General features: G+C 43.0%; 1 protein-coding gene across 1 annotated transcript in view; it reads left to right on the top strand.

The window, feature by feature from the left end:
• Window positions 1–14,540, top strand: part of FYCO1 (FYVE and coiled-coil domain autophagy adaptor 1) — a 93,495-nt gene that overhangs the window by 4,702 nt on the left and 74,253 nt on the right. The window contains exon 4 of the mRNA XM_081933465.1: window positions 1,229–1,354. Within this exon, the coding sequence (XP_081789591.1) occupies window positions 1,229–1,354 (126 nt within the window). The remainder of the gene's footprint in view (window positions 1–1,228; window positions 1,355–14,540) is intronic.

The following is a 14,540-nucleotide window of genomic DNA, read 5'->3' as shown; positions in this document are numbered from 1 at the left end:
ACTTCTGCTGCTACTGCAGCCACCAGAGACTCCTTCCCCGCCACCGCCCGCATAGGATAGGGCATGAACACAGGAAAGGAGGAAAGGGTGTCCGGCTCCACGAAGTGGGCAGGAGAGGTGAGCAGCAACTGCTGCAAATTTGGAAGCAGAGTTGGGGGGCGAGAGCAGGAGGAACTGGCTCATGGTGGGGATTGTACTGGCCATCACCGTTGCCAAGCTAGCGTCAGCCTTTGGGGTGAAGGGGGATAAGTCTCCCGGAGACCCTTCAGCCTTCCCTGCCTGCCCCCCACCCTTTCACACCCGGGCTCTCTGGTTTACAAGTAAAGAAAGAAACGTGCAGGAGTTAAACCTCCTTTCCACCTGTCCCCCCAAAAATCGGGACTGATTCAGGCTGTGTGTGTGTTTTGTCTCTGCCTGTGGGCGTGCGGGTGGAAAGGGGATTCAGCTTCTGCACGTTCTCATGTAGCGCCCTCCTCCTCCTTCACAGATTCGCCTTCTCTCCTGGCCAGATCCATTTCAGGTGGCAGATCTGGCCAGAAAAAAAGAGAAGGTGAGTCTGCGGAGGAGGAGGAGGGTGCGTGGCTCTTTCCTCCATGATCACTTTTCAGGCGGTGGCTCCTGAGGGGGCCAAGCCTTCCCTACTCAAAACGTCTTCACTCTGAGGGCATCGCTGACAGCTGCTTCCCATGGCTCAGGAGGTCTGTGCTCTCCTCACTGCTGCTGCTCGGCCTATTCAATGAGCAGAGGCAGGAGGAGGAGGAGGAGGCCATGACGCAGGTTTCCTTCGTTGCCTGCATGCTCCAGGCAACCAGCAGCAGAGCCGGCAACCCAGCAATCAGCCAGCTGCCTCTGATCTTCCTGCCCTGTGCCCGTGCCCTCGCCAGACCGACATGCGGACTAGGGGAGCGGAGCTACATTCGGAGTATAAGACACACCCAGATTTTCTCCCTCTTTTGGGGGGGGAAAAGGTGCATTTTATACTCCGAAAAATATGGTAATTGTTCATTCTAAAGTTCAACAGAATGAGGCTGATGGCTATCTGAGTGGTTTATTTACAGATCACAAATTGCATTATTAGATCACACATCTCATTTCAAATGATTAATAGGTACAGGTTGTTCTATCAAAAAATTAGCTTGTATTAATTCATTTAATTCTGACAAATTAGAATTGATGTTTTGTACATCACTGCTTTAAAGCTACCTTTTTCTATTTTTCTGTTTCAAAGTTTGATCAGAAGGAAAAATCCACTTTATTAGGCAATCCGAAGAACTACTGGGATTATTTTTGTGACTGTCTGGGTAAGGTTAAAGGTGCAAATGATGGGATTCGCTTTGTCAAGTCTATTTCAGAAGTAAGTAAAGTACATTGCTCTGTCATTACAACCATATAACTTGTCTCGGAGGCCAATCCAACAATGCATGTGAGGATCACTTTCTGTTTGTCAACAAGTAGACCAACACTAGTTTTTTCAATGCTTCTTTTTTTTCTTCTGCCATATAAGCCAACTTGACAGCTGCTCAGCAAGTTTTGGTATTGAAACAATGCACTGCACCAATCAGTCTCATCTGGGGAAAAACGGGAGCGATCATCACTATTACTAACTAGTTAACACCAGCATATCCTGATGATCCATATTCAGTATGAACATATGTCCTTGTGAATATGGGCCCAAATATGGATGAAAACAACACAAAAACATGCACTTATTCATAAATTTAAAAAAACACCCAGTAGACTGTTCCTTTGTCCTTCTTGAAGGTTTTTTATTGAATCGCCACTATTCCTGTTATTACACATTCTGAATACATGTGCCATATATACATTGGTTTTGTCTGATTCATAATGAGCTTCTCAACTCAAGGATCTAAATCAGGTTTACTTCCTCAAAAAAACAATCAACGAAAAGGGACTTTTTTCTTGGATTTGGCCTAGCTTGTGTTCAGTGAATAGAAAAGAAAGTTAGTCATACACAAGAATTAAGCATGTCCATTTTAGAGGTTAATCCATTCATTCAAAAAAAAACCATGCTACTGGAAATAGCTTTTTTGTTGCCTACTTTAGGTAACTGATCTTGTGGAGGAGTTGTGAAGATCTTATGAATGGGTCTAGGAGGGACTGATTATATTCTGTATACATTACCAAATCAAGGGAACTATTTTAGTTACATTTGGGTCTATACCAGTGGTGGGTTTCAAAAATTTTGGAACCTATTCTGTAGGTGTGGCCTGTTTTGTGGGAGTGGCTTGGTGGTCATGTGACCAGGTGGGCTTGGCCAACTGAAAATATGGTGAAACTCACTTAACGATGCTCTTGCTTAGCAACCAATATTTTGGGCTCAGTTATGGTCATAAGCTCTTTCTTTCTTTCATCTCTCTCCCACTTTCTTTTCTTTTTTGCTTTTTTCTTTTCTTTCTTCCTTTCTCTTTCTCTCTTTCTCTTTCTGTCTCTAGCTAGCTCTCTGTGTGTTTGTCTGTCTCTCTCTCTCTGTGTGGCTCTTTGTCTCTCTCTCTCCCTCCGTCTCTCTCTGTCTGTATGTCATTCTCTGTATCTCTATCTCTGTATCTCTCTGTCTTTCTCTCCTCCCTCCCCATCTGTCACTCTGTGTGTGTGTGTCTGTCTGTCTGTCTCACTCACTCTGTTTGAGTGTGTCTCTCTCTGTCTCTCTCCCCTCCCTTCCTCTCTCTGTCACTCTGTGTGTGTGTGTGTGTGTGTGTGTGTGTGTTTATCTGTCTGTCTCTCCCTCCCTCCCAACCTGCGGATGGGCTCCGGACCAGCGGAGCTTTGTCCTTCTTTTTAACCAGGCGATCTTTCCTAAGACATAAAAAAGAACTTTAATTGCAGTCTCAACAAAAGAAGCTACAAAGAGACACTGAAGCCAGGAAGCTGAAAAACATTTTCTGTCCCCTTACCAGCCCATCCGGGAAGAGGAGTAATGCGAGGGGGATCCCTCCCCCAGCGGATGGGCTTCGGACCAGTGAAGCCTCATCCTTCTTTTTAACCAGGTGGTTATCTTCTTTTTAGCCAGGCGATCTTTTTAACCAGGTGATCTTTAACCAGGCGATCTCTGGCTGCCGCACAAGCCCACGGCCACGCACTGCCCTTTTCTCTCTGATGACTGCCTGGTTAAAAAGAAGGAGGCGGCTCCGCTGGTCTGGAGCCCACCCGGGAAGGCAAGGAACGCAAGGGGGATCCCTCTCCCCGCGGATGGGCTTCGGACCAGCAGAGCCTCATCCTTCTTTTTAACCAGGCTTCTTTTTAGCCAGGCGATCTTTTTAACCAGGTGATCTTTAACCAGGCGATCTCCGGCTGCTGCACAAGCCCATGGGCACGCACTGCCCTTTTCTCTCTGATAACCGCCTGGTTAAAAAGAAGGAGGCGGCTCCGCTGGTCCGGAGTCCACCCGGGAAGGCAAGGAACGCAAGGGGGATCCTTCTCCCCGCGGATGGGCTTCGGACCAGCAGAGCCTCATCCTTCATTTTAACCAGGCTGTTATCTTCTTTTTAGCCAGGCGATCTTTTTAACCAGGCGATCTTTAACCAGGCGATCTCAGCTGCTGCCCAAGCCCACAGGCACACGCTGCCCTTTTCTCTCTGATAACCGCCTGGTTAAAAAGAAGGAGGCGGCTCCGCTGGTCCGGAGCCCATCCGGGAAGGCAAGGAACGTGAGTGGGATCCCTCTCCCCACGGATGGGGGGGGGGGGACTGTCCACGACTCTCCTGACCCCCTTCCCTGCTTCTTCTCCTTCCCTCCCTCCCCCCTCCCCCTCCCAATCTTCGGAGAAGGATGGATTTTTAAGAAAAGGTAGAAAGGAGCAACCCCCAGGCAGGAATGGAAAATCAAGGCAGAGTTTAGCGCTCTCCAGCTTCGATCCAGCGAGCCCCCCCTCCCCAAATTTGAAACGTGTAACAGAGTTCCCACGACGCGTGGGAACAAGCGGAGTCGGCTGGATCTCCTCCCAGGATGGGGTGGCGTGGGGGTGTCAGAGAAGTTGTGTCCGGGGAAACTTTGTAAAGAGAAGCCAAAAGTCTCGGCTTTTGAGAGAGAGGCACTATCGCGGGCACTTCCCGTGGATGAAAGAGCAGGCCAAGAGCACTGCCCCACGAAGCGTTTCGGCTCCAACTGCCCACTTGAAGGGTACTGGCTTCCGAGGCTTTGGGGATTGCTCGGAAGGGGCGAAGCGCTTCCCCTTCGGAGCAGAGTCCCTAGAGCTGCCAGGTGAGGTGGGGCCAGGTGAGTCCTCGCAGCCGCTTAGATGCTGGCTGGGAGTTCGCTTGGGCAGCCCTGCGGGCGAGGCTGAGACCAGGCAGCCAGCCAGGTCTATAAGGGGTTGGCAGTGCTTCTTTCCCACTTCACCCAGAAAAGCTACCCCCCTCCTTCCCCCACCCCCAACGCCGCTTGTTTTTCTCTCTCTCTCCCTCCCTCTCTCTCCCTGCTTCCCTCCCTCCCCCCCCTCTCTCTGTGCGTGTGTGCGTACGAGCGAGCCTACAAAGAGAAATCTGTAGATCTCTTGTTCTTGGCCGTGTCACCTCTGTAACCCTCCGAAGCGGAGTTGCAAGCTGTTGACACAGCTTTACCTGCCCTACATCACTTCCCTATAAAATCCCAGCATGGTAAAGTTATCGCTAACTGAATCCCTGCCACCCTCTCTCTCCCTCATCCCCTCCCCGCTTTATGGGGACAGGAGAAAAAGCGGGGATGGAGCTGTCTTGCCAGTCCTGCTCACCCTTCTCCCCCTACCCCCTTCCACTGCCCCCTGCCCCCTCCTCCTTTCCTCCTACCCCTTTCCCCTGCCCCGACCCCAGAAATGAGGCAGCCAGAATTCCAGTCAGCAAGAAGGATTTCGGCTGCTCCTACTTATCGGATAGTCCAGGGATGCACATAGTTGACATACTGGAAGTGAGAGAGAGAGAGAGAGAGAGACGGAGGGAGGGCGATCTTTAAACGGGCGATCTTTGGCTGCTGCACAAGCCCAAGGGCACGTGCTGCCCTTTTCTTTCTGATAGCCGCCTGGTTAAAAAGAAAGAGGAGCCTCCTCTGGTCTGGAGCCCATCCAGGAAGGCCAGGAACGCGAGGGGCTCTGGACCAGCAGAGCCTTGTCCTTTTTAACCAGGCGTTATCTTCTTTTTAACCAGGCGATCTTTAACCAGGCGATCGTCGGCTGCTACACAAGCCCATGGGCCTCTTTTCTCTGATAGCTGCCTGGTTAAAAAGAAGGAGGAGGCTCTGCTGGTCCGGAGCCCATCCGTGGGGGGAGGGATCTCCCTGGCTTTCCGTCGTCTTCCTGGATGGGCTCCAGACCAACGGAGAAGAACTGGTGGGGGCTGTCGGGCTGGAAACCCAAGCTCCATTAGCCCCAAAAGCCTCCTCTGGACTCTGTTGCAGTCACAAGGAGCCGAGGAGAGCGAGGAGAAGAGCGTGAAGGTTCTCGGCACTTTGGGAAGCTGCAAAAGTGGCTCAGAGAGGCGCGCGGCTTGGTTTAGCCTCCCTGGACATCGCAGCAGCAGCCCCAAGTGTGCCGATCTCGGTGTTTTTCGCATTGGGGCGTGCTGCAAGAGGGAGTGAGTGAAGATCTTTTCTGGCCGCCGCAAAGGATTTCCACGGACTTGCTTTGCTGAGCACGAGGCGATAGGCCCCTACCTCCATCACCAGCAATCCGGAAAAGGTCCAGAAGCAGCGGGGGCTGTGAGGCTGGAAACCCAAGCCCCATTAGCCCCAAAAGCCGCTGCGCCAGCAAAGAGCTTACTTACCCCCTCGGCAGGCAGCAATATAGAGCCAAAGGCTCTCTATAGGGCTCTTAGAGGCGTGGTGCGGATGGGGGGAGTGAACGGACGAGCCGCCACCGGATGGGTGGGGTCCTGGGGTGAGTGAGCGAGGGGGCATTCCACCACTGGAACCAGCAGGCTAGATTTGTGGAACCTATTCTAGCAATCGGTTAGAACAGGCAGGAACCAACCCTGGTCTATACATTCTTTTTAAAGAAAATTTTTTAAAAATGAAAAATATGTAGCACTGTAATAACGATGCTGCAGTAGGATCCTCATGTTGCAGTTGACATCTTTCTAGTTTGAATGAATAACTATATCAGAAAAAACTCCACGAAATCAATAACTAATGGATATTTTTTGCCCTCCTTTCCCTGCTTTCTGTAACTAGTTTTCCGCAAAATCTTAACTTCTAAAGCTGGAAGACTGATTTAGTTGTGATTACTGATTTCTGTCAATAAACCAATCTTCTATGAATTTATCTGCTCACCTTTTAAAGCCATTTTAGCTATCAGCCATAAGTTCTCAGTGAATTCTATTAATTAATAATATACAGACATGTTTTCTTTCGTTTGCCTTTACTCCACTTCTGATCAACAATTCATCTGTCCAATTTCTCTTTCCTGGAATTTATCCAATTTAGCCATTAGGATGGCTGCTTTAAGGACAGATTCGGTCTGATATAAATATATCACTTGATCCAGACCTGTGTGTGGCGTCAAATCTGAAATTTTTGACTGTTAGCGTCTTTTAATTGCAGGAATAATGTGATTTAATAGTTATAAAGTCAGAGGAATCTAGAATGGGAAAGGAATGGTGTCTTTTGTTAGTTTAATCATCTTATAACCACAGTTTCCTTAGCAGAAAACTTGTGGTTAAAGTTTTCCGTATCAAATATAAAACACCTATAGAAACAGATGCAAAGAAAACAATAGGGCATGTTCTTAGTAAGTCATCATCATTACAGTTAACCCCAAACTGAGCTAAATATTCCCTATTTGAAATGGCTTTTGAAATATAGACTGTAGTTTTATTAGTGGTGTACAGATTTGTTTCCTTCAAACATAAACAGTTTCTCCTGAGAGCCCCAATATTTTTTTAAAAAATAAGGATCTAAATAAGCATCCCCTTCTGCAGGATATAATTTGGAGTCAACAAGAATGTCTTCAATGGCTGCTGCTCATAAGTGCACATTTTTTTCAAGTGGAACTCCACAAAGCCTCCCAGGTCTTACTATGGAGTCCAATTGTTTGAAACCAGTTTTAGAAAAACTCTTGTGAAATGTTGAGACAAGTTCGATATTTCTGTAACTGAGAAGTTGGTTTGTGTTGTGTCAGTCACTTCAAAGACTGAACATATTTAAGTGCTACAATATCATCCTGGGCAGTCACATTAATAACCCTTTGTTTCAAAGCTTCTTGGCCTTTAGATCTGATTGGACAGGGAATTGGATGGAGGATATTGTGAAACAACATTTGAATATTGGGAGCCTCAAATCTGAGGTTGCTTTTTGTGCAGCTACTCTTCAAAACATAACTTGGGTAATCTGTTTGGATCCATAGATAGCATCTTCAACCAGTAATTAAACTGCTACAAGACTTTAGGTAGCAGGTATAATCTGTCCTTACAGCTGGAGCTAATGTAGTTTTGTCCACCCCAGGATACATTTTTTAAAAGTGGAAATGTACTCTGTTTCCCCAAAAATAAGACCTCTCCGGATAATAAGTCGTATTGGGCTTTTGAGCACTTGTGTTAAAATAAACCCTCCCTCGAAAATAAGCCCTTCCCAAAAATATTGCAACACAGCAGCAGCCATGAGGTGACCATGCTCGCCGCCTCCTACACCTCAAAAATAATGACCTCCCCGAAAATAATGCCAAGCGCTTATTTCAAGGGTCAAAAGAAAATAAGAGCTTTCTTATTTTTGGGGAAACATGGTATCTGTCCAATAAGGGGGCCTTTATATATTCTCACAGTTCTGCATTATATATGATCATTGGAACTCTTTTGCTGTTATAAATCTTTATTATCAGAATTAGACAACCTAGGTTACTGTGCTTAGTGAGCTATGCTGAATGCATAGCTAGCCTTAATATTTTTCTCAGGGAGTGATACTCTTGAACCAAATCAATGAGGGCCTTTTTTCTGTTATCTTCTATGAAGGGCCTTTTCAGTTAAGATTTTTCTTAGTTTTGCACTTAGATTTTCATAGACTGTAAATACAGAGTTGACATTTGTGCAAGGTGAAGTAACTGTTTTTATCAGAGTCAGGGCTTGATCAGATTTAATATATTCAGACAAAGCCTTCACATCCACTCTGGTCCATTTTATTTTTCTGTCCTAGTGGAGTAGTAGATGTCCATTTATCAATTGTGTGGTCGAAGTAGAAATTAACAGCCACAGTTGGTAATCACTATCTCTTACATAAACCTAGAAGTTTCAGAGAAGGGACACATTACTATTAAAGACACATATGTATGTTAAAATACTATTTTACATTCTTTCAATGGTAAGTAAAATGGTACACAAAATTTTGGTCTTTGTCTGCTAAAATTTGCAAGTTGCGTTTACAGGTTGTACAACTAATACCAGCAGTATTCCTTTTCTGATCCCTAAAGGATCATAAAGGTAATAGGGAGTGAACTTCTTCGGGGATATTCAGATTACTATGAAGACCCCAAATTCATGAAAAATATATTGGAAGTCTTTACAATTAGCTCTATCATAATTTGTTCTAAATTCACCCACATGCCAGAGAAATAATACTTAGACATTTGTGGAGGTATATACATATTTAACATCATAATCACAAAGCCCTTATATTGGAATTTAACAGCTAAGCAAAAAGAAGAAGAAGCAACTATGGTAATTTCTATGCCATCTAAGTTCTTCCTTGATCAATACGGCCAAACTCCCTATTAACCAGATTTTTTATTTTATTTTTCCATGCCAACATGACTCAATACTTAAAGCCAGGTATCAAAATCTGTCCATCTCTAGCTGTTAACTAGGTCTCTTGTACTTCAATCAGATCAAAATTGGATAGAAATTCAGGTAGATCACATAGTTTATATTTACATCCTGCTAGATTCCTTGCTAACAGGAATCATTGTGTCAGGGTTCCGACTAATGCCCTAATAAAATCAGGAACCTCAAGTCACTTTGCAAGAAAAATCCAGTTGTTTATTAGGAGCGCCATGTTGGCACAACCTAAGTGAAACCAGCTCTGACTTCACCCAGTTCGCGCCTTGCTCTGACCCTGTTGCCCCCTCCCCCCAAGGTGTGTCATAGTCACATTCCCCAATGAGGCAATTTCGCACATTGTAGAAGTTACTCCCTCCAGCCATTGCAGGTCTCCCTGGAGATGGCCTTGACTTTGGCCAGCTAGGATGTATTTTGTTATCTCATCAATAATCAGTCAAATCAATTTAAATACACTAGGGAATTGTCTACACCTCTTCAAGTCACTTTTATATGTTCAATAATATTCGGGGGTATTTTAATTAAAGTTCTTAGTATTCAAATCTCCAGTGGCCTTAGAGTAGATACATATAGAGCAGTAAGTATTTTCAGTCTTTCAGTGGGTTAATCCTAGGCTTGCATAGTTCCCCTCTCATCAGCAGATGGCGCTCTCTGCTTCAACTTGCTTCAACCTCTCTGCAATGTTATTGGCAAGTCCGATTTTAATTATTTTAAATTATAAATCCAATAAGTGAGCAGTATCAATAAAAAAGATTTAAAGTCCAGAATTCCAGCATTTCAAAATGTCTTCTCAATACCACATCTTTTTACAATACAATACAATACAATAGCAGAGTTGGAAGGGACCTTGGAGATTTTCTAGTCCAACCCCCTGCCTAAGCAGGAAACCCTATACCATTTCAGACAAATGACTATCCAAATCTTCTTAAAGAATTCCAGTGTTGGGGCATTCACAGCTTCTGGAGGCAAGCCGTTCCACTGATTAATTGTTCTAAGTGTCCGGAAATTTCTCCTCAGTTCTAAGTTTACTCTCCTTAATTAGTTTCCACCCATTGCTTCTTGTTCTGCCCTCAGGTGCTTTGGAGAATAGTTTGACTCCCTTTTCTTTGTGGCAACCCCTGAGATATTGGAACACTGCTATCATATCTCCCCTAGTCCTTCTTTTCATTAAACTAGACATACCCACTTCCTACAACTGTTCCTCATGTGTTTTAGTCATATGTTCCAGTCCCCTAATCATCTTTGTTGCTCTTCTCTGCACTCTTTCTAGAGTCTCCACATTTTTTCTACATCATGGCAACCAAAATTAAATGCAGTATTCCAAGTGTGGTCTTACCAAGGCATTATAAAGTGGTATTAACACTTCATGTGATCTTGATTCTATCCCTCTGTTTATGCAGCCTAGAACTGTATTGGCTTTTTTGGCAGCTGCTGCACACTGCTGGCTTATATTTAAATGGTTGTCCACTAGGATTCCAAGATCCCTCTCACAGTTACTACTATTGAGCACGGTACCACCTATACTGTACCTGTGCTTTTTTTTCTTGCCTAAATGTAGAACCTTACTTTTTCACCATTGAATTTCATTTTATTAGATAGTGCCCAATGTTCAGGTTTGTCAAGATCCTTCTGTATCTTAAGCCTATCTTCTGAAGTATTGGTTATTCCTGCCATCTTGGTGTCATCTGCAAATTTGATGAGTTCCCCATTTATTCCCTCATCCAAATCATTGATGAAGATGTTGAAGAGTACTGGGCCTAAAACAGCCTTCAGGTACTCCATTGTATACGTCCCTCCATGTAGATGCAGTTCCATTGAGGACTACACGTTAAGTGGAACTATTTTTTTTCTTTTTTGAAGATGGGAACCACATCAGCTCTTTTCCAGTCCTCTGGCAGTTCCCTGGTGCTCCAGGATCTCTAAAAGATATAGTTCAGTGGTTCTGAGATCTTGTCTGCCAGTTCCTTCAGAACCCTGGGGTGTAATCCATCCGGTAGTGGTGACTTGAACTCGTCTAGGGTAGACAGGTGCTCACTTGCCATTTTCTTCCCTATTTCAACGTGTGTTCCTAATCTGATTTTTATGGTGCTGTTTTTGGTAGGTTGGACTGTTTTTTCCCTTTGGGTAAAGACAGATGCAAAAAATGAGTTAAATAGTACTGCTTTCTCCCTATTGCTTGTCACCTTCTTGCCATTTTCTCCCAGCAGTGGACCAATTGTTTCCTTAACTTTTTTCTTGTTTTTAATATGTTGGAAGAAGCTTTTTTGTTATTTTTTACTTTTGTGGCAAGCCTTTCTTCATTGTGAGCCTTAGCTTTCCTCACTTCATCTTTACAGGCTCGGCTATTTGCTAATATTCTGCCTTAGTTATGTCCCCCTCTTTCCACTTTTTATACTTATCCTTTTTGTCTTTCAATTTGTCAGAGAGTTCTTTATGCAGCCATGCTGGTTTCTTTTGATAGCTGTTGTTTTTCTTCTTCATTGGTATTGTGCTAGACTGGGTTTTTGTAATCTCATTTTTCAAAATTTCCCAAGCTTCTTGAGTTGTTTTCCCCTTGAGGATTCTCATTCACGGAATTCTTCCCAAGCTCTATCTAAGTTTATTGAAATTAGCTATCTTAAAGTCCAATACTCTAGTTTGACTTTGTTCTACTACTTGTGTTTGCATAATGTTGAATTCCAGTATTGGATGATCGCTTGCCCCCAAGGTTCCTGTAGTTTCAATACCTTCTATCATTTCCTCTCTGTTAGTGAGAATTAAATCCAATATGGCTGATCCCCTTGTTCGCTTCTCTACCTTTTGGTAAACAACATTGTCTGTTAAGTTTATTAGGAACCTGTTGGATCTTCCACAGTGCGGAGTTTGTTTCCCAGGTGAGGTCAGAGTAGTTAAAATCCCCCATTACTTTTGTGGTGTGCTTTCTACACACCTTAGTTAGCTGACTAGCAAAAAGTTCATCTACTTCCTCTGCTTGGTTGGGTGGCCTGTAGTGTAGACCTATGGCAATGTTGTCGTCCCCCCTTTAATATTGACCCAAATGCATTCAAGATAGTTCTCATCATTGTTGTGCTCTATTTCTGTATAGATGTAGTTATTTCTTATATATAGTGCAACTCCACTTCCTCTTTTATTTGGTCTATTTCTTTTAAATAATTTAAATCCTTCTAGCTGTATGTTCAATTATCCCACCAAGTTTCTGTAATGACAACAATATCATATCTGCCCTCATTTACTTGAATTTCTAGTTCATCCTGTTTATTCCTCAAACTCTGTGCATTGGTGTATAGACATTTGAGTCAATCAATCAATCAATCAATCTTTATTGATTAGCCCTTGGGCCATATCAAAGTACTAAGTTCCAGAGGCAAAAACTACAGTTTAAAATGAGATGGAAATAAACCACAATTTAAAATGTAAATGGAATAAAATACAATTTAAAATATAATCAGAATAGAGTGCAATAATTTAAATTACAAATTAAATATGCTTAAAATTATATTACAATGTCACCCCTACGTCTACCCCGTCAAGTGGTCTTTCCTACAATCTACTGCATTCTGCTGCACCAACTTTGTCCTTGTTTCCATCAACTTTACAGTAAATTTGGCAATCCATTTCACCACCTGCAAATTAGTACCTAACAAACAATGTTGCAAAAAGCGCTCTTTGGACTTAGGAGTGCTGGTGTAAAAGATCCTACCCAACTGGTGTTCCCCCAAATCTGAGTATAGGGGTCAATCAAAAATTACGTGGGATATTGTTTCAACTTCCCCGTCCCACATAAACAGACTCTTTCACTTGCAGGGATTCCCTTATACCTGCCCCAACGCATGTTTGTTTGACGTTGGTCCAATCTCAATTTGGAAAAAATTCTCCTTATGACTGGAGATAAAGGCGAAATTAAGTATTTTTCTATTTTAAAGATTTGTTTGTTTACTGATAGCCAGGGGCAAATTTTTGTTGCTGTCACTTGTGTAATGTCTGATTGTGCACTTATGTCATAAATCTCTGTGCAATCCAAGATCTGATCTGCCTAAAATCGTGCTGCTGTCAGTTTAAAGGATACCAAAACTTGATACCTGCTTCAAAATTCTTGATAACCAATTATTTTTATTACTTGAGCTAATCTGCTCCATTAGCGCTATCTTTGCTAACCTCCCTTCCTCCATCTCGATTATTCTTAGCCAGTAATAAACAGTCTTCAACATGGCCCTTGTGCCAATCGCATGTACTTCCAATTCTGCCCTCACTACGCATGCTGGGGTTCCAGGGGACACAGCCAAGATTCTCCTCAAGAACTTATTTTGAGGGATTTCCAACACAGGCAACTTAACTAACCCCCATATTTCTGCCCCATAGGTAAGTATTGGTTCAATTTTCGCCTGAAAGACCTTTAACACTGGGGTTAATGAAGATGGAGTTTTCTCTAAGATAAGTTTATTTAATTGGGCCGTCCGAGGTAGAACCTTCTGAGCTCCGGCTTTTATATGTTTATTCCATTTACCATTTGTCTGGCATACTATCTCTAAGTAGGTAAATGACTGAGCTTGTTCTATTCTTCTGCCATTTAAAATCCATCTCCTCATCTTTTGTTGCCTGCTAAATACCATTACCATTGATTTCTCTACGTTAATTATCAAGCGATTATTTATGCAATATGCTGCCAACCTCCCGAGTGACCTTCGTAGCCCCATCTGTGAGGCCGACATCAAAATTATATCATCAGCATATAACAAGCAATTTACCTGTCTTGTTCCTATACTAGGCCCATGGAGTGATATGTCTTCCAAACATTTTGGCAAGTCATTTAAGTATAAATTGAGAAGTGTTGGAGCTAAAATGCAACCTTGTCTTACGCCCCTATTTATTGGGATTGCATTTGTTACCAATCCTGTCCTGTTCACTCGAACTCTAACCTGGGTTTCCATGTATAACAATCTAATTAAATATAGCAATTTCCTTTCTATTCCCATGGCCTCTAATTTATCCCATATTTGTCTATTAATTGTATCGAAGGCAGCCTTTAGGTCTATAAATGCCACATACAGTGGTTTTTTCCAAAACTTAAACTTTGGGGTTGTTGTTTTTTTGGATATGTATGTATGTATGTATGTATGTATGTATGTGTGTTACAACCCCTGGTATGACTAAATATGGGAGGAAGGTCACTACTCCCTCTTTCTGTCCTTCGGCTTATTACAGAAGACCATGCAGGCAGAAAACCATAGTTTTATTTTTACTGTTGCCTTTTTATATTTGTGTTATTTATCAGTACAAATACAACATATATATATCATATATGTTTCAAGTCTTAGATGGATTTAAATTCACCCTCTGTATTTAATAGTTCAGCATATCTAACTGTTTGTTCCTTTTTGTATATTATTGAATATGAAAAGGCTTCAATGGTTGATATCCAGACTAGAATTTTTAGATAATGTAACCTCTTAACCTTCTCCCAATTTAATAACAAAGCCTCTCTTATATAATGTCTTATAAAGTAACCATGTGCTTTGGTTCCCTTATACCATAAAATGCATGCCATCCCAACAGCAAATCGTGACCCTCTAAATTCAAAAGCCTAATATTTCTTAACATTATCCATTCCTTAATCCACATCAGACTTGTTGCCTGATAATATAGCTCCCAGTCGGGTAAGCCCAGCCCTCCTCTTATTTTAGCATCTTGCAACATTTTAAGTTTTATTCTTGCTTTTTTCCCCTGCCATATAAATTTCAACACCATTTTATTTAAATCTTCAAAGTAGTCTTTCCCCAACCTAACTGGGATTGT

Source organism: Natrix helvetica, assembly GCF_964273705.1.
Source record: "Natrix helvetica genome assembly, chromosome: Z".
NCBI lineage: Eukaryota > Metazoa > Chordata > Lepidosauria > Squamata > Natricidae > Natrix > Natrix helvetica.
The sequence above is the reverse complement of the archived record's forward strand: the minus strand, read 5'-3'. Positions and strand labels throughout refer to the sequence as shown.